The sequence below is a fragment of the Saimiri boliviensis genome, chromosome 4 (assembly GCF_048565385.1).
Source record: "Saimiri boliviensis isolate mSaiBol1 chromosome 4, mSaiBol1.pri, whole genome shotgun sequence".
NCBI classification, from domain to species: Eukaryota; Metazoa; Chordata; class Mammalia; order Primates; family Cebidae; genus Saimiri; species Saimiri boliviensis.
In genome coordinates, this window is record NC_133452.1 from 97043626 (window position 1) to 97063258 (window position 19633).

General features: G+C 36.9%; 1 protein-coding gene across 3 annotated transcripts in view; it reads left to right on the plus strand.

Moving 5' to 3' along the window:
* The window catches only part of EFHC1 (EF-hand domain containing 1), a 66031-nt gene that overhangs the window by 28498 nt on the left and 17900 nt on the right, over positions 1-19633 (plus strand). For all 3 annotated transcript variants that reach the window (XM_003923115.4, XM_074397895.1, XM_074397896.1), the window contains 2 exons: positions 6142-6362; positions 14515-14655. In XM_003923115.4, coding sequence (XP_003923164.1) covers positions 6142-6362; positions 14515-14655 — 362 coding nt within the window. The remainder of the gene's footprint in view (positions 1-6141; positions 6363-14514; positions 14656-19633) is intronic.

Here is a 19633-nt window from a genome sequence, read left to right on the forward strand (position 1 = left end):
AATAGATACTGGCAAGGTTGCGGAGAAAAGGGAATGCTTACACACTGTTAGTAGGAATGTAAACTAGTTCAGCCCCTGAGGAAAGCAATTTGGAGATTTCTCCAGAAACTAAAAATAGAACTACAGCAATCCCATTATTGGGTATATACCCAAAAGAAAATAAGTTGTTCTATCCAAAGTACACCTGCACTCATGTTTATTGCAGCACTATTCACAATAGCAAAGACATGGAATCAACCCAGTGCCCATCACTGGTGGATAAAGCAAATGTATTAATAGTACATATACATCATGGAATACTATATGGCCATGAAAAATAAAATCATGTTCTTTGCAGCAGTGTGGATGCAGATAGAATCTATTCTACTAAGTGAATTAACACAGAAACAGAATATTGGGTACACATGGACACAAAGATAGGAACAATAGACACTGGGGATTCTAAAAGGGGGAAGGAAGGGAGAGGGACAAGGATTGGAGAACTACCTAAGGTACTCTGTTCACTATTTGGGTGACAGGATCAATAGAAGCTCAAACTTTAGCATCATGTAATATACCTGTGTAACCAACCAGCACACGTACCCCCAAATCTAAAATTTATATATAAATAACAAAAGTTTCAAAAGACACGGGAAAGTGAAAGGAGAAGCTAAAGATTGGGGAAAATATTTGTAAAACATATTCGACAAGGTACTTGTCATAGGATATATAAAGTGGCTCTTAAAAATTAGTAAAACAGCCCAAATAAAAAAGGGTCAAGGATTACAATAGATACCTCACCAAAAAACACACATGGATGGCAAATTAGCACACAAAAAGATGTTTACTATAGTTAGTCATTAAAGGAATGCAAATGAAAACCAAATAAGATACTACTGTATACCCACTAGAATGTCCAGATTTTAAAAGACTGACCATACAAAGTATTGATAAGAATGTGAGGCAGCTGAAAATTTCACACACCGCTAATGGAAGGTAAACTGAAAAAACCACTTGGAAAAATAGTTTGACAGTTTGTTTTTTTAAATTGCACATATATCTACTATACAACCCAGCCATTCTTTTCTTAGGTATTTGCCAAGAGAAAGGAAAACATATGTTCACACAGAAACTTATGTGAATGTTTATGGCAGCTTTTTTTTGTAATAGCCAAAAGTTGGAAACAATGAAAATATCTATCAACAGTGAGTGAATAAACAATTATTGTATATCAGTACTTTGGAATACTACTAAAAATAAAATAATTATTGATGTAAGAAACAACATGAATGAATCTCAAAGTAACTATGCTGAGAGAAAGAATTCAGACAAGAATACATGCCATATACTTCCACTGGTGTAAAATCATTGAAAATACAATATAAATAAGCAAAACAGATCAGTGATTGCATGAAGATGGTGAGAAGGAGAGTTAGATTATAAAAGAGCATAAGGAGACTTTTGGATGTGATAGGTGTGTTTATTATTTTGATTCTAATGATGATTTTATGGGTAAATACATATTCAAGCAACATCAAATTGTATACTCCAAATGTATGCAGCTTATTCTAGTCAATTATACCTCAGTAAAGTTGTAAATATATAAATCCATATCTAGACACATCATAGTCAAATGTAAGAACACTAGATTCAAAAAAGACCATAAAAGCAGCTCCAGAGTAGGGGAGGGATAGCATTAGGAGAAATACCTAATGTAGATGATGAGGTGATGGATGCAGCAAACCACCATGACATGTGTATACCTATGTTGCAAGCCTGCATGTTCTGTACATGTACCCCAGAACTTAAAGTATAATAATAATAAAAAGAAAAAGGTAACCCATACAGGATGGCAAGTTAAAATGACAACTGACTTCTGTAGCAATAGTGATTACCAGAAGACAATGAAATAATGTCTTCAGAGTGCTGAGAAAAAATAGAATTTAATGCCTAGAGAAACTGTGTTTCAGGAAGGTGAAATACATTTCCAAGCAAACAAAACAGATTTTACTAACAACAGACCCTTACTGGGAAATTCTAGAGTATGCTTCAAGTGGAAAGAAAATGATTCCAGAAATCAGGTCTAAGATACAATAAGTCATGAATAAAGAAAATAGCAAAGTGTGGATAAATCTAAATAATCATTAGCTATACAAATTAAAAGAACAATATTGAATTTGTGAGAGCTAAAAATATCAAAGTAGAACCAAAACATATTATAATAACAGCATAGGAAAGGATGATAGGATTAAATATATAATAAGTTTGAAAAATGTTATTTTTTTAACTTTTATTTTAAGTTCAGGAGTACATGTGCAGGTTTGTTATATAGGTGAGCTTGTGTCATGGGGGTTTGTTGTACAGATTATTTTGTCTCCCAAGTATTAAGCCTAATGCCCACCAGTTATTTTTCCTGATCCTCTCCCTCCTCCCACCCTCATCCTCCAATAGGCCCCAGTGTGTACTGTTCCCTCCCATGTGTCCATGTGCTCCCATCATTTAACTTCTACATATAAGTGAGAACATGTGGTACTTGATTTTCTGTTCCTGTGTAAGTTTCCTAAGGATAATGTCCTTCAGCTCCATCCATGTTCCAGCACAGGACATGATCTCATTCTTTTTTATGGCTGTATGGCATTCCATGGTGTATATGTACAGCATTTTCTTTATCCAATCTGTCACTGATGGGCATTTAGGTTGATTCTGTATCTTCGCTATTGTGAGTAGTGCATGCTTGCATTTTTCTTTATGATAGAATGATTTTTTTTCCTTTGGAGATATACCCAGTAATGGAATTGCTGGGTCAAATGGGTAGTTCTATTTTTAGGTGTTTGAGGAATCACCACACTGCTTTCTGTCATGGTTGAACTCATTTATGCTCCCACCAACAATGTATTTAAAAACATACTTAAGATATAGGCACATAGAAAGGATAAAAAGATCAACAAATAAATAGCAAAAGAAACTCATGAGGTATAAAACAACTGATGAAGCTATATTAGTATAATACAAATAGACATTTGGGCAAAAAGCTTTGATTGAGATAGAGGATCATTACCTATTGCAAGAATATTGTATTTACTAGGAAAATACAATAATTCTAAACTTGAATAACGTGGATTCAAAATATAGGAAAAATTTATAACACTGTTATACAAAGAGACTGGAAAATACACCGTAGTAGTGGGAGTCATTAAAATATTTCTTTCAATAGTTGTTAGATCAAAAAAACAAACCAATAAACATGTATAAGACTTGAATAATATAATTATTCATTTGATAAGCATATATATATATATACTCACCCAGCACCTAGAAGATTATAATTCTTTTCAAACACAAATAGAACATCTGTAAAAATCAGTCCTAAGAAATTTTAAGGCTAGATGTCATATACCATATTTTCTGATTTCAACAAAATTAAGTTAGAAGTCAATTTTGGAAATATAACTTGAAAAAACCATATATTTGGAAATTGAAAAACATATTTTCAAATCACCCATGAGTAAAAAAAATATTGTTAGAAAATACATAGAACTGAATGGTAGCAAAAACTCTTAAAATTTTTAGCTTTATTAAAGACGTACTTGGAGAAAAACGTATAGCTTTAAATGCTTAAGACAAAAGAAAGATGACAAGTTACACATATTTCTTAAAAAGTTAGAAATCTAAATATTTTAAAATTAAAATATTAAGAAATTAAAAGGAAGGAAATCATAAAATAAGAGCCTGAAAATAATGAAATTGAAAACATAGATAACAGAGAAGATTTGTCAAAAGTCATTTTCTTGAAAGGACTAATGAAACGACAAACTATAGACAAGAATTATGAAGGGATAAACAAAAGAAAGCACATATGCACAGTATTAAAAATGAAGAGGCCAGGCACAGTGGCTCATACCTGTAATCCCAGCACTTTGGGAGGCCGAGGTGGGTGGATCACTTGAGGTTAGGAGTTCAAGACCAGCCTGGCTAACATGGTGAAACTCCATTTCTACTAAAAATGCAAAAATTAGCCCAACGTGGTGGTGCGTGGTTGTAGTCCCAGCTACTTGGGAGGCTGAGGCAGGAGAATTGCTTGAACCTGGAAGGCAGAGGTTGCAGTGAGCTGAGATCGTGCCACTGCACCCCAGGCTGGACAACAGAGTGAGACTCTCTGTCAAAAAAAAAAAAAGGAAAAGAAAAGAGGCATTCTTTAAAATGCCATAGTGATTAAACATAAAAGAATTATACACGGCTGGGCGCAGTGGCTCAAGCCTGTGATCCCAGCACTTTGGGAGGCCGAGACGGGTGGATCACGAGGTCAAGAGATCGAGACCATCCTGGTCAACATGGTGAAACCCCGTCTCTACTAAAAATACAAAAAACTAGCTGGGCATGGTGGCACGTGCCTGTAATCCCAGCTACTCAGGAGGCTGAGGCAGGAGAATTGCCTGAATCCAGGAGGCGGAGGTTGCAGTGAGCCGAGATCGCGCCATTGCACTCCAGCCTGGGTAACAAGAGCGAAACTCCGTCTCAAAAAAAAAAAAAAAAAGAAAAAGAAAAAGAAAAAAAAAAGAATATACAGCTTTCTGCCAATAAATTTTGAAACTTAGGTAAAATAAGCAAAGTTTTTAAAAAGTGTAACTTGTTTACGAAGAAATAGAAAAGATCTTCAACCATTAAAAAATAGATTTAGTTTCAACATTTCCCACAAAAAAGCCACCAGATCCATATAATTTTACAGAAGATTTTTGATAGACATTTATAGAACAGATAATTCTAAGCTTAACACAAACCCTTTTAGAGGGGAAAAGAGAACTTCTTAATTCTTTCATTTAAAAAGGGCAGTGAAATCAAAGTCACCATGAGAAAGAAAAGCTACAGTCATTCTCACTTAAGATATATGCAAAAATCCTAAATAAGATATGAGTAAACCAGATCCAGCATTATATGAAAAAATAATATGTTGAGCAAACAAGGGCAGTTGGCTGGACAGCACACACAAATATACCAGATCTCCTGGAATCTTGTATACCAAGAGAAGTTTACATAGTCACAAGCTATGTCCCCCATTGCCCATCACTTCCTGGGGAAGATCAAAGGGAGATGGTAGTGTTGGGAACAGACATAGGGGAAAGATCTCTTGGACTGTAGAGATTTTATTAATAAGATATGTTATTGGGGAAATAACATCTTATTTCCCCAATAACATCTTATTAATCAAAGCTATGATCAAGGGCTGGAGTTCAAACTTTTATGCCTATTATAGCAGAAACTTAGCATTATACCTGTTTTTCAGTCTTAGTAATTACCAGTTAGGAGAACATCAACCTACTTTTCATCCCCCTTTGTGATCAGGGTTCTGTGCAAAAGCTTTATTGCTACAGCTATAAGATATGGCACTCTACGAGAACTGATTGACTCTTAAGATTTCGTTGGATGCCAGGCTGCAGGTAATCAATCTTAAACAAGTGAATCCTTAGTTCTCATGAAACGGTAAGACAAGACTGGAATTATTCCACAAATGCAAGAGTTATTCTACATTTAGAAATTATTTATGCCCACATGAATGGATTACTGTCATTATCTCATTGACTGTCCCTGTCCCCTGCCTCCAGGACTAGTGTACACTGTCCTAATAGCAGTGATTACAACTGAAATGAAACCATTATTTGTATAATTTTTTAGTATCTGTCTCACCAAAAAGAATGTTTTCTCCATGAAGTCAGGAATTGTATCTATAGTGTTAATTATTGTAATCCAAGTATTCAGCAGTGCACCTAGTACATGATATAGATGGTTACTAATAATTTGTTGGATGAATGGATAAATGGGTGAGAAATTGAGCTAAATGACTTGGATCTTTCCTAGACCTAAGACTCTGTCCTTATAGAAGGCCATTTGCTCTTTCCTCCTGCAGTGATTTCTTCTAATCATTAATTTGCTAAAATTAATAATTTGTAGTGATAGTTTGAGCTGAATATGGGAGAGAGACATTACAAAAACTATATCATATATGTGTCCTATCAGCAAATGGAAATACACAGCCATGTGTTCTAGTGGGAATGTAGGAGAGACCGTGACTCTTGTCCAGAGCAAAAGACTGCACTCCCTTTGTGTCAAGGCTTTCTTCCCACACTCATTCCTTCTTCTTTTCTCTCTAACACCATCTTATATTAGAGAACTTCCCCCAGTGTGTGCTGGAAATCTCTGACCAAGAGGTGTTGGAATGGTTTACTGCTAAAGACTTCATTGTTGGGAAGTCACTCACTATCCTTGGGAGAACTTTCTTCATTTATGATTGCGATCCATTTACTCGACGGTATTACAAAGAGAAGTTTGGAATCGCTGATTTACCACGTATTGATGTGAGCAAGCAGGAACCACCTCCAGTAAAACAGGTAATCAGATGGGCTAGTGTGGCTAGAAAACTAATTTTTTGAGGTAGGAATTTAAGAAAAAGAAAAAAGACTTATATGCGAATACTTGATAAAAAATGGACAAAGTATATATGTAATACAGTAGCTCACAAAAGAAGAAATACAAATAGCAAAAAAATATGAAAAGACCCTCAATCTAACTGATAATGAAATAGAAAGAAAATAATGACATTTTTGGGTCTGTTCAATTTTAAAGGATTCACCATATCTAGTGTTTGCCCTATATGAAGAAATGGCATTTTTCTTTTTTCTTTTTTTTAATTGTATTTGGGCTCTGGGGTACATGTGCCCATCCTGCATCCTGCAGGATTGTTGCATAGGTACATACATGCCATGGTCGTTTGCTGTCTCCATCACCGTTGCCATTGCCTACATCAGGCATTTCTCCTGGTGTTATCCCTCCCCCTCCTCCCCACCCCCCCACCTAGCCTTGTGAGCGTTGTTCCCTTCCTGTGTACCCAAGTGTTCTCATTGTTCATCACCGCCTATGAGTGAAAACATGTGGTGTTTGGTTTTTTTGTTCTTGTGTCAATTTGCTGAGAATGATGGTTTCTAGGTTCATCCATGTCTCTACAAAGGACAATAACTCATCATTTTTTATGACTGCATAGTATTCCATGGTGTAGATGTGCCACATTTTCCTTGTCCAGTCTATCATTGATGGGCATTTGGGTTGGTTCCAGGTCTTTGCTATTGTAAACAGTGCCGTAGTGAACATATGTGTGCATGTGTCTTTATGATAGAATGATCTATACCCTTTGACTATATACCCAGTAAAGGGATTGCTGGGTCAAATGGAATTTCTATTTCTAGATCCTTGAGGAATCGCTACACTATCTTCCACAATGGTTGAACTAATTTACGCTCCCACCAACAGTGTAAAAGTGTTCCTTTTTCTCCATATCCTCTCCAGCATCTGTTGTCTCCAGATTTTTTAACAACCGCCATTCTAACTGGCGTGAAATGGCCTCTCAACATGGTTTTGATTTGCGTTTCTCTAATGACCAGTGATGATGAGCATTTTTCCTATGTTTGCTGTCCACATATTTGTCTTCTTTTGAAAAGTGTCTGTTCATATCCTTCACCCACTTTTGAATGGGTTTGTTTGTTTGTTTCCTGTAAATCTGCTTTCGTGCTTTATAGATTCTGGATATTAGCCCTTTGTCTGATGGGTAGATTGTGAAAATTTTTTCCCATTCTGTTGGTTGCCAGTTTACTCTAATGATTGTTTCTTTTGCTTTGCAGAAGTTCTTAAGTTTAATTAGGTCGCATTTGTCTATTTTGGCCTTTGTTGCCATTGCTTTTGGTGTTTTAGTCATGAAGTCCTGGCCTGTGCCTATGTCTTGAATGGTTTTGCCTAGGTTTTCTTCTAGGGTTTTTATGGTGTTCGTTCTTATGTTTAAATCTTTAATCCGTCTGGAGTTGATTTTTTTATAAGGTGTAAAGAAGGGGTCCAGTTTCAGCTTTCTGCATATGGCCAGCCAGTTTTCCCAACACCATTTATTAGACAGGGAATCCTTTCCCCATTGCTTTTGTCAGGTTTTTCAAAGATCAGATGCTTGTAGATGTGTGGCGTTGCTTCTGTTCTGTTCCATTGGTCTGTATCTCTGTTTTGGTACCAGTACCATGCTGTTGTGATTACTGTAGCCTTGTAGTATAGTTTGAAGTCCAGTAGTGTGATGCCTCTGGCTTTGTTCTTTTTGCTTAGAATTGAGTTGGCTACGTGGGCCCTCATTTGGTTCCATATAAAGTTTAAGGTGTTTTTTTTCCAGTTTGGTGAAGAGGGTTATAGGTAGCTTGATAGAGATAGCGTTGAGTCTATAAATTACTTTGGGCAGTATGGCCATTTTCACAGTATTGATTCTTTCTAACCATGAGCATGGAATGTTTTTCCATCTGTTTGTGTCCTCTCTTAAATTCCTTGAGCAGTGGTTTGTAGTTCTCCTTGAAAAGATCTTTTACCTCCTTTGTTAGTTGTATTCCTAGGTATTTTATTCTCTTTGTAGCAATTGTAAATGGGAGTTTGCTCATGATTTGGCGATCTGTTTGTTATTAGTGTATAGGAATGCTTGTGATTTTTGCACATTGATTTTGTATCCTGAGACTTTTGTTGAAGTTGCTTATCAGCTTAAGAAGGTTTTGGGCTGAGATGATGGGGTCTTCTAAATATACGATCATGTCGTCTGCAAACACGGACAATTTGACTTCTTTTCCTAATTGAATGCCCTTTATTTCTTTTTCTTGCCTAATTGCTCTGGCTAGAACTTCCAGTTCTATATTGAATAGGAGTGGTGAGAGAGGGCATTCTTGTCTAGTGCCACTTTTTAAAGGGAATGCTTCTAATTTTTGCCCATTCAGTATGATATTGGCTATGGGTTTGTTGTAAATAGCTTTTATTGTTTTGAGATACATTCTGTCGATACCTAGTTTATTGAGAGTTTTTAGCAGAAAGGGCTGTTGAATTTTGTGGAAGGCCTTCTCTGCATCTATTGAGATAATCATGTGGTTTTTGTCTTTGGTTCTGTTTATGTGGTGAATTACATTTATAGATTTGTGTGTGTTAAACCAGCCTTGCATTTCCGGTATGAAGCCTGCTTGATCCTGGTGGATAAGCTTTTTGATATGCTTTTGGATTTGGTTTGCTGGTATTTTATTGAAGATTTTTGCATCACTGTTCATCATGGATATTGCCCTGTAGTATTCTTTCTTAGTTATGACTCTGCCAGATTTTGGTATCAGGATGATGTTGGTCTCATAGAAAGAGTTAGGGAGTATTCCCTCTTTTTGGATTGTTTGGAATAGTTTCAGAAGGAGTGGTAGAATTCAGCTGTAAACCCGTCTGGACCTGGACTTTTTTTGGTTGGTAGGCTATTAATTGCTGCCTCAACTTCAGACCTTGTTATCGGTGTATTCAGGGTTTCAACTTCTTCTGTCTTCTGCTTGATCGATTCAGCTGTTGAAACTTGTGTATGCCTTGCAAAGTTCTTGTGCTGTGTTTTCAGCTCCATCAAGTTGTTTATGTTCTTTTCTAAGCTGATTATTCTGGTTAGCATTTCGTCTAACCTTTTTTCAAGATTCTTAGTTTCTTTGCATTGGGTTAGAACATGGTGTTTTAACTCAGAGAAGTTTGTTATTATCTACCTTCTTAAGCCTGTTTCTGCCAATTTGTCAGATTCAGTCTCTGTTTTTTTGTTGTTGTTGTTCCCTTGATGGTGAGGAGTTCTGATTCCTGGGAGGAGAAGAGGTGTTCTGTTCCTTGATGGTTTCATCCTTTTTGCACTGTTTTTTTCCCATCTTTGTGAATTTATCTCCCTTCAATGTTGAAGTTGGTGATTTCAGGTGTCGTCTCTGAGTGGACTTTTTTTCTGTTGAGGTTGGAGCTGTTATCTTTTTTGGCCTTTAGAGGGTGTTGCTGGGCCCTCTCGGGTTCAGTTAGGTTACTGGGTGGGTGGTCCTTCCCTGGAGTTTGTTTGCAGGTGGCATTGGCCGCACCTTCCCAATGGCGTCTCTCCCAGAGCTTGATCTTCCTGGTTGGGATCAGGCTGGTGTATTTGCTGCCAAGCTCTCTAGGGAGGGCTTCAGTTTGAGTTCTGCGGAGGTGGGGCCTGCCAGGCCCCATGGTCTGTTTCCCTGCTTTCAACTCTGCCTCCCTCTGTGGGATGGTCATCCTGTTGGCATTAGTCCAAACTCCTGCCCACATCCCTGCGGCAACTTGCCATGCTCAGTGGTAGCTGCTGCTCAAATTTGCATCGACTACCCATGGCGCCCCAACATCTGGCAGGGCTCTCTTGGACCGTGGGTTGCAGGAGGAATGAGGTAAGCACAGGACCCAAAACAGAGCACCGAGGGGGTTAAGTCCCCTGACCGTCTGAGCTGGCTGCATGTTTCCAGAAATGGGATTTTTTTACATACTGTTTATAGAAAAGCCAATCAGAGTAAACTTTCTGAAGGGCTGTTTGTTGTCATTTTTATTTTTTTCAAAATAAAATATTGCATATTTTCTGGCTGGGTGCAGTGATTCACATCTGTAATCCAAGCACTTTGGGAGGCCAGGCAGGTGGATCGTTTGAAGTCAGGAATTAAAAATATATATATATTTCTGTATCTATCTATATAGATATATTTGATATATATATGCTATATATATATGTGTGTGTGTATATATATATATATATATATATATATATATATATGGCATATCTTTTACCTAGAAAATATACTTTGGGAATTCTAAAAACATAGGTGGAAGAATGTGTATTGTAGCATTATTTATTTACAAGTGTGAGGAGATCTTGACAAAATAAATTACATCCATTCATGAAATGGATGTATGAAAAATACATCCATTCATACAATTAAGACTACTGTGTGTGTAAAATGTCACTGGGCCCTTCCTCCTTAAAAGAAAAGCATGAATAAAATGATGGAATGATGGAGTGCCTCCAGCCAGGCCTCTGCCTTCCCCTCCAGCAGCTGCTCCTCTTGCTTGCACTTGGTCTCCATTCATACTGAGTTACCTGTGCCAGTACAGCAACTTGCTTTACTTTTGCTTGTGCTCCTCCTCCTTGAACCACTTTTCTGATGTTCTTACATGCAACTCTTTTATCCTCTGGTACCCAGTGTAAGGCTTCTTCTCCAAGAAGTCTTTTCTAAAGCTCAGGGAGGGCTAAAAGCCTCTCATCTCTATTCCTGGGGTATTCTCTGCCTCCCTCCACTAGCACTTCTCTGTTATATTAAATCATCTGCTTGTGAATCTTTTGTACTAGATTGTAACTTCCCTGAGGCCAGGGACTATGTCCTATTCATCTTTTTCTCATAGTACTTAATACAGTGCCTAATAAATACGAGGTATCTATGTTTCTTAAACTGGACTGAAGAAAATTGGCTATGAAGGTGTTAAAGGAAGTGATGTCTTAGGCAAGACTTTTAGAAACAATGTTTTATAGAAACAATTTGTATTTTGATATGCTGTGAATTCTGAGAGGAAATACAATTTCTGGAAGGAAGTGTGCGTGATAATACCTCTTGCTGTCAGTTTTTTCTCTGATAGATTTCTTTATCAATGATGTGTTCATTGATTAAAAATGATGATAAACCCTCTCCTGGTATATATAGATTATGAAAAGAAAAGGAAAGAATCATTATAAACACTTCGCCTTTAAGTTTTTTGGCAGCATTTAACGCAGTGCACAGGGAAAAGTACTGTAAGAACAGATTTAGATTTTAATCAAGGAAACTATTTCCCCACTTCAGTTTACAGATAAAACCAGGAGGTAGAACAGGGAAAGATTGCAACATAGTGATGCCCTTTTCTTAGTGAAAGTAGTGAAAGGACTTTGGCTTTTTTTTTTTTTTTTTTTTTTTTTTTTAAGACAGGATCTTTCTCTGTGTCTTAGGCTGGAATGCAGCGATGCACACTCGACTCGCTGCAACCTCCGTCTCCCAGGTTCAAGCAATTCTTGTGCCTCAGCCTCCTCAGTAGCTAGGACTACAGGTTGTGCTTCCACACCCAGCCAATTTTTGTATTTTTAATAGAGATGGGGTTTCACCATGTTGGCCAGGCTAGTCTCAAATCCCCTACCTCAGGTGATCCACCTATCTTGGCCTCCCAAAGTGCTGGGATTACAGGCATGAGCCACTGCACCGGCCTGATCTATCTTTTGAGCCAATGAAAGCTTTTGAATCTTAGACTACCTCTGTTCCCCATCCTCATTACTATCATCTTTTTTTTTTTTCACCTAACCTACCTTGAAATAAAGAAGAGAGAGGGAAGGCCTGGATAAAGAGCAAAGGGAACTGAAGAACTACTGGTTGGTTATTTGCTCTATCCCAGCCCTTTTGTATAATAAAACTAATTCTACATAATAAAACATTTATACATATGGCACATTAATTATAGTGTTTGGTCAGTTTCTTTCCAGTACTTTCTCTATAATAAATAGCTCTATAATAAACAAATTCCACCTGTCCATGCAATTTGTTGGAGATGAATAGAATGCCAATTACCAATAGAATGCCAATTACCAATCAGCAAACACTTTTTAGTCATTACACCTCAGTCATTTTAACCATAAATAACATAAATGAAAACCAGGGATAGGAATTTGTAGCAGTCTATAGGGATAAAGCCAGAGCCAAGCCGATGAAGGGATAGAAGTAGATATGAAATGGATATATTCAATTCGAGTCATGGCATTTCTAAGTCAAGCTTCTCTGCTAGACCAGGAATAAGTAAACATAAATCCAATAGCCAGATGTGTTTTCTTTCAGGCTGGCTCCATCTGGAGGCACGCTGGTAGGGAAAAGTAATAAACCAAAAGTAGGAGAGGTAATCTGCTATGGAGACTGCCCCTGAAAGCAGTATCTAAAGGTTATGGTACTCTGGGGGTTTCATGTGTACTACTAGCTTGGTTGAAAATGTGGAGGCAGAAACTCTGGTAAGTGGATCATATGAGCAGGAGTATCTAGGAGTGATGATACACATAGTCAGATGCATGTTCATCTACTTTAGAACAGGAGTCACCCAGGCAGTAAGTAGCTTGAAGTATATAAGAGGCAAGGTGCCAGGATATCATACATATAGATTGATATTTAGGAAAGATCTTTGTTTCAGGCAGGGAAAGTGAGGTATGATTCAGGAAAAACAGGTAAAGTCTGTTAAAATCCAATAGGAATTTGAGAAGAAGGCCCAAAGTCTTTATAGCTGTCTTCTTGTTGTAAAATCCTTCAACCCTCAGTGCCTGCACTGCTAGCCCCCTCCAACCAGGATGCTGTCATTGTGTGTTGTTGGTACAAATGCACAGCAAGTTCAGAGACCACCACTTTGCAGTTTCTGCCTAGCCTCCAGAGAAAACTCAAACGCTTAGCATTTCGGCTGTCAGCTCAGGCTCTGTCCATAGTAACCTATAAATTCACTGAGGAGTGGTTTTGCAATTGAAGCAAATTAGGTCATTTTCTATCTGCTAAATCCACTAGTCATATTCTAGCCATGATGATCACATTAACTACAATCCCAGCAAGTGATTTTGAGGTCAGTGTTTCAAGTAGTATGCCGTGGACAAATTTAATAGTCCTTTGTTGTTGAAGACATACTCTGTTATGGATGATACTGGGGAATATATGGACTTCAAGTGCCTGAATATAATATAGTAAAAGGTTTTGTGGTGGTATATACAAGTGAAAATATATGCTACAAGCTAAATTTCCTGAGAAAGCATAGCAAAGAGGAGTCAGGAAAAAATAACCCTGCTGATGTTTGCCTAAAATTAGATGAGGAGGATAAAGACTTAGTCTTTGGCCTAAGGTTTTTAGAGAAAGAAATCTTAGCATCCTACAGTGATGCTTCAAGCTCTTCATGAAGTCAGGATGAAACATATAAGCTCAACCTATATTTTCACACAAACTCATTAAATAACCTTCATATTTGAAAAACGATTCCCGAAGTTGAGCTTCTTCACTAAGAAAGGGGGTCCTGTGTGGACAAGTGATCTGAGTTCTCAAAAAACCATAGTTGTCATCCTGTTCTGTGAGGCAGAAATCAAGAAATAAAAATATTAGAAATATGGAGGTAAGTAGGAGAAAAAGTAGCTTGAATCAAGTTCTTACCATCTTTCCCCCAATTCCATCACATATACACAAACACACACAGATACACACACACTCTCTTTCTTACTTTGGGTAAACTGAGGAAACAGTTTCCAGGTCTGCTAGGGTGAGTCTACATCCTAGAGCAAAGAGGTCATAGACAGACCTGTGCTAGGATGACTACAGGGGTCATCTGCACTGGGACTGGCGTGGAACTTGGTCCTGCTTTGGTAGTAAGGGATCAACAGACATCAGCAATAGTTTCTCTGTATCTCTGGGCGTTACTTTAGAGTATCATCAGTTACTTCTGTGATCAGTGAACATGATGCAAAATCCATAAAGAGAGAAGAGGATACATGATATTTTTCTAACTATATTTGTTTATGTAGAAAAATGTATTTGAGTGTTTCCTAGGTTTTGTTTTGTTTAGTTTTGTTTAGTTTTGTTTTTTGAAACTTAATAGTTACCTTTAATGTAATTTTAACACAAGGAGCATCTAGCTTACTTCTTGCTTCCTATATATCTCCAGGAGTTACCTCCTTATAATGGTTATGGACTAGTGGAAGATTCTGCTCAGAATTGCTTTGCTCTCATTCCAAAAGCTCCAAAAAAAGATATTATTAAAATGCTGGTGAATGATAACAAGGTGCTTCGTTATTTGGCTGCATTGGTAAGGCTAATTTTTATATACTAAAGATTCTCTTCTATCTCAGTACTGTGTACAATTGTTTATTTTGTCTGTAAGCTGTAGATTAACAGCTGTCAGAATTATGTGTTTACTCAACCCACCATTGTATCTAGTACCCAGTCTCCAGAGAGGTTGGATAGTATTAAGTATGGTGTCCCTAAACCAAGACCTAACTCAAGAATCTTTCTTAGATCATTAATCTCTCATTCCTACATCTCAAATGTTGATAAACCTTTTGCCTCTTTTATTATATAACTATGAAATTGCTTGATATTCATACCATATGTGTATCTGTGTGCCTTTTCAGTGTAGTGTGATTTCCTTGAGGTTAGAGACCATGTCTTAGTAAATTTTAGCATTTACCTGTGATATCTTGCTTGATCTCTTGAGAGGTTAAATGACTAATAGTTAAGAGCATGGAGTTGGAAATAGATATACACTCGAATCCTGCATATCCCATTAATTAGCTGAATTATATAAGATAAATTACTGATAGAAATTCAAAGTAGAATGTCTTTAAAATGGAAAAAATGTAATATAGGAACATAACCATTATATTAGAAACACGGGCATAAACAGCAGAAGTTGAAATAAGTTATTTCTGGGAATAGGAATAAGGAGCTAGGGGTAGGGGGTGTCAGGTGACTTTTCAAACTCTGTACATATATTTGAAAAGATAAAAACTAAGGTAAACACAACTGAATAATGTATTTTAGAAAACTATTCCACAAAGCTTAAATAGAAAGGGAGTTCTGGCTAAAAACAAAAATTTTTAAGAAAACAACAAAAGGGAGTTCTAGCAAACTGTCGGCCAACTAGAACACTCATGCCATAAGAATTCTGACCAATAACAGTTTTGTAGTACTCGATTCTTTCAGTTCCTGTTAAAATTCAAGTGGCTTGTTGAATTATGATGTGGTAACTATAACTTCTTAAGGGCAGGAATCACATCTCTCTAGACTTTATAGGTCTCAGTAACTGTTCGTTCAATAGGCAAAAGAATTTGTTTCTGCACACATTATCCATGAGTAAGACAATACAATATTTTACTCATTTTATGTTTCAGAGCTTAAGAAACAGAAAGGCTAATTGGCTTGTCCCAGGTCCCAGTGCTACTTAGACAGGGGTAGGACTAGAACTCAGCCTTCTGGCTTTCAACCCAGTATTCTTTTGATGAAGAACCAGTTTAATACTGAGGGTTAGAAAAGTGAAAGGAACTCATACGAGTCTGGAATCTGAAAAATTGTAAGCTTACCTTTGATACCCAAAAAACCTGGAAAAATTAATACAGATTTGATTACAAAAATAGCTATGAATAATGATAGATATTGCTAAATGAGGAGAAAGGATAAATTTCTACTGACTTTAGCCTTCTGTACTTAACAGATAACCTGGTCAAACATGATATATCACAAAAAGTCGAAGTGTTTACAGAGGACTTCTATTTCTAGCAATGATGGACCAAATAATTTAGGTCAGCCCTCTTGCTGGTGTGTGTGTGTGTGTGTGTGTGTGTGTGTGTGTGTGTGTGTGTGTGTTACCACTTGAAGGTGCTGAACAACTAGCAAGATGTGAAGAATCAGAGCAAGAACCAGGGGAACAATGAGAACCACAGAAGTGAACCTGACATTTGTGGCCATTTTTCCACTAGGTGTATTTGCTGATTCCAGAAGACCCACCGGTTAGGACAAACATTGGAATCTATTTAGGGTCTGTCAAAGGCAGAAGCTCCTGGTAAACCCTCAGTGCCTTCCTCTGTCTGTAGCTAATCTTTGAAGGGACTATTGTCTGGCTTTGAATTATCATAGTCCCTGATTGTCTCAGTTTTACAAATCAGAAATTAAGGTGATCCTAGATTCTAACCTGGATTCTAATAACCCCAGGTGGGTGACTGTCAGAAGCAAACAAATTCCCTGCACATGACATCATTTGAGGCTTCAATTTATTTCTGCAGTTTAAAAAATACAATGTATGGCACTCACTCACAAAAACAATATTAATAATACAATGTTCAGACACAAGATAACATGAAGGAAATGACCAGAAATAAGAGACAATAGAATATACCTATAGGGACTTCAGATACTGGCATTATGAAACTTAAATTTTAGTTGGGTGCAGTGGCTCACACTTGTAATCCCAGCACTTTGGGAGGCCAAGGCAGGCGGATCACTTGAGGTTAGGAGTTTGAGACCAGCCTGGCTGACATGCTGAAACCCCGTCTCTGCTAAAAAAATACAAAAATTATCCAGGCATGGTGGCACACGCCTGTAATCCCAGATACTCAGGAGGCTGATACATGAGAATCGCTTGAACTTGGGAGGCAGAGGTTTCAGTGAGCTAAGATTGTGCCTGTGCACTCCAGCCTGGGTGACAGAGCAAGACTCCATCTACAAATAAAATAAAATTTAAAATTTGAAAAAACCTGAAACTTAAAAAAAAAACCTAAACCTTTGTTTACCGTGTTTAAGGAAATAAAGAATAAGATTGAGAATTTCAGCAAAAAATGAGAAATAAACAAAAAAGTCTGTTTCAGTTTTCAAAAATCATCACATTAACAGAATAAAAGAGAAAAATTAGATTTTGAAAAGCATTTGCTAAAATCAATCTAATATGATTTTAAAACAAAACTCACATATACTTCTGAACCTAAAGTAAAAGTTTTGAAAAAGTAAAAAACAAAAACCAATAAAATCTTAATAAAAAGATAATGAAAGGGAGTTTCCTTAATTTGATAAAGGGTATACATGAAAAGTCTACTGCAAACAGCTTGCTTGGTGATGAAATGCTGAAAGGGTACTTTCTGAGATTAGGAACAAGGCAGGACTGCTATCAGCCCTTCTTGTCTGGAAGTCCTACCTAGAACAGGAAAACAGGAAGGAATAAACAAATATAAAGACTGAAGAGAAAAAAATAAAATTGTCCTTATCTAAAATGAACAATTGTATTTATAGAAAATAATCCACCTTCTACATTAGGGAAGTCAATATACAAATGGCAACAAATAAAACATAAAGTTAAAAAATACTGTTTATTGTAACATCAAAAATATTAAACTCCTAGGTATAACTCAAATTCCTTTGAATAATATTTTAGGTGTTACATAACTGTACTACATATCTGTAACACCTAAAATATTATTGAGAGAAAATTAAGATGACCTAAATAAATGAAGGGATATCCTATGTTCACTGGTTAGAAAATTCAGTATTATAAAAATATTTCCCCAAAATTGATCTATGGTTTAAAAGTAATTACAGTCAAAAATCTCAAAATGTTTTTATTTTTACAGAGCTTGACAAATTGATTATATAATATATGTGGAGGTGCAAAGCACCAGGAATAGCCAAGATACTTTTAGAGAAGAACAAGATCAGTGGATTTTCTCAACAAAATACCACGCTGTATTAAAAGTTGCAATAATTAAAACAACATGTTATTATTGGTTCAAGGATAGACAAACTAATGGAATAGAATAGACGACCAGAAAAAGACATGTGACAAATACAGCACTGCAGAGGGCCTGGGAGAGGAAGGTCTTTCTAATAAATGATATCAGAATAATTAGATATTCATGTAACAAAAAAGAATAAAAATTGACCTCCATCTCACACCAAAAGTGGAAATTAAGTCTAGGTAGATAGAAAATCTAAATGTGAAAGGCAAAACAATAGCACTTCTTAGCAATAAATAATCTTAACATTATAGTAGGAAAAGATTTATTTAGTGGGATACAAAAAACAGTCATGTTTTAAAAAGGGATACATGGCCAGGTGCCTTGGCTCATGCCTGTAATTCCAACACTTTGGGAGACCAAAGCAGGTGGATTGCCTGAGCTCAGGAGTTTGAGACCAGCATGACCAACATGGTGAAACCCTGTCTCTGCTAAAAATACAAAAACATTAGCTGGGCATGGTGTCCCACGCCTGCAGTCCCAGCAACTTGGGAGGCTAAGGAAGGAGAATCACTTGTGTCTGGGAGGCGGAGGTTGCAGTGAGCCAAGATCACGCCACTTCACTTCAGCCTGGGTGACAGAGCGAGGCTCTGTCTCCAAAATAAATAAATAAATAAATAAAAATAAATGGAAAAATTTGACTGCATTAAGGTAAAGAATTTCTGTTCTTCCAAAAAACACCATTAAGAGAATTTAAAAAGGCAAGCTTTGAGTGGGAGCAGATGTTTAATACAGAAATCAACCAAGATCTTATATTTAGAATATATAAAGAACACTCTGAAAACATTAAGAAAAATGAGCGAGAAACTTGAACAGGCATTTTACAAAAGAGGATATCCAAGAGGCAACTAAACATATAAGAAGGGCCAGGTGCAGTGACTCACACATGTTTTCCCAGCATTTTGGGAGGCTGAGGCAGGAAGATCGCTTGAAGCTAGCCGTTCAACACCAGCCTGGGAAACATAATGAGACTCTATTGTTACAAAGATAAAAATAAATAAATAAATTAGTTGGGCATGGTGGCATATGCCTATAATCCCAGCTGCTTAGGAAACTAAAGCAGAAGGATCACTCAAGCACAAGAGTTTGAAGCTACAGTGAACCATGATCCTGCCACTGCACTCCAGCCTAGGCAACAGAGACTCTGTCTTTAAAAATACGTACATATGAGAAGTTGCTCGGCTTTGTTAGTAATCAAAGAAATGCAGATTACAATCATAGTGAGTTGCCTCTACCCATCCATCAGAATCATTAATATGTTGGTGAGAATGTGGAACCATAGCAACTCTCATACTCTTTACTAAGTGAGTATACCCGCTTTGTGAAACAGTTTGGCATAATCATATAAACTAGATGTGCTAAGGGTGCAATATATGTGCACCAAAAGGTAAGAATGTTTATAGTAGGATAATTCATAATAGCAAAAACAGACCTAAATATCTACCTACAGGAGAATGGATAAATTATGGCATATTTGTGTCATAATTTGAATTTTGTTCAATGAAA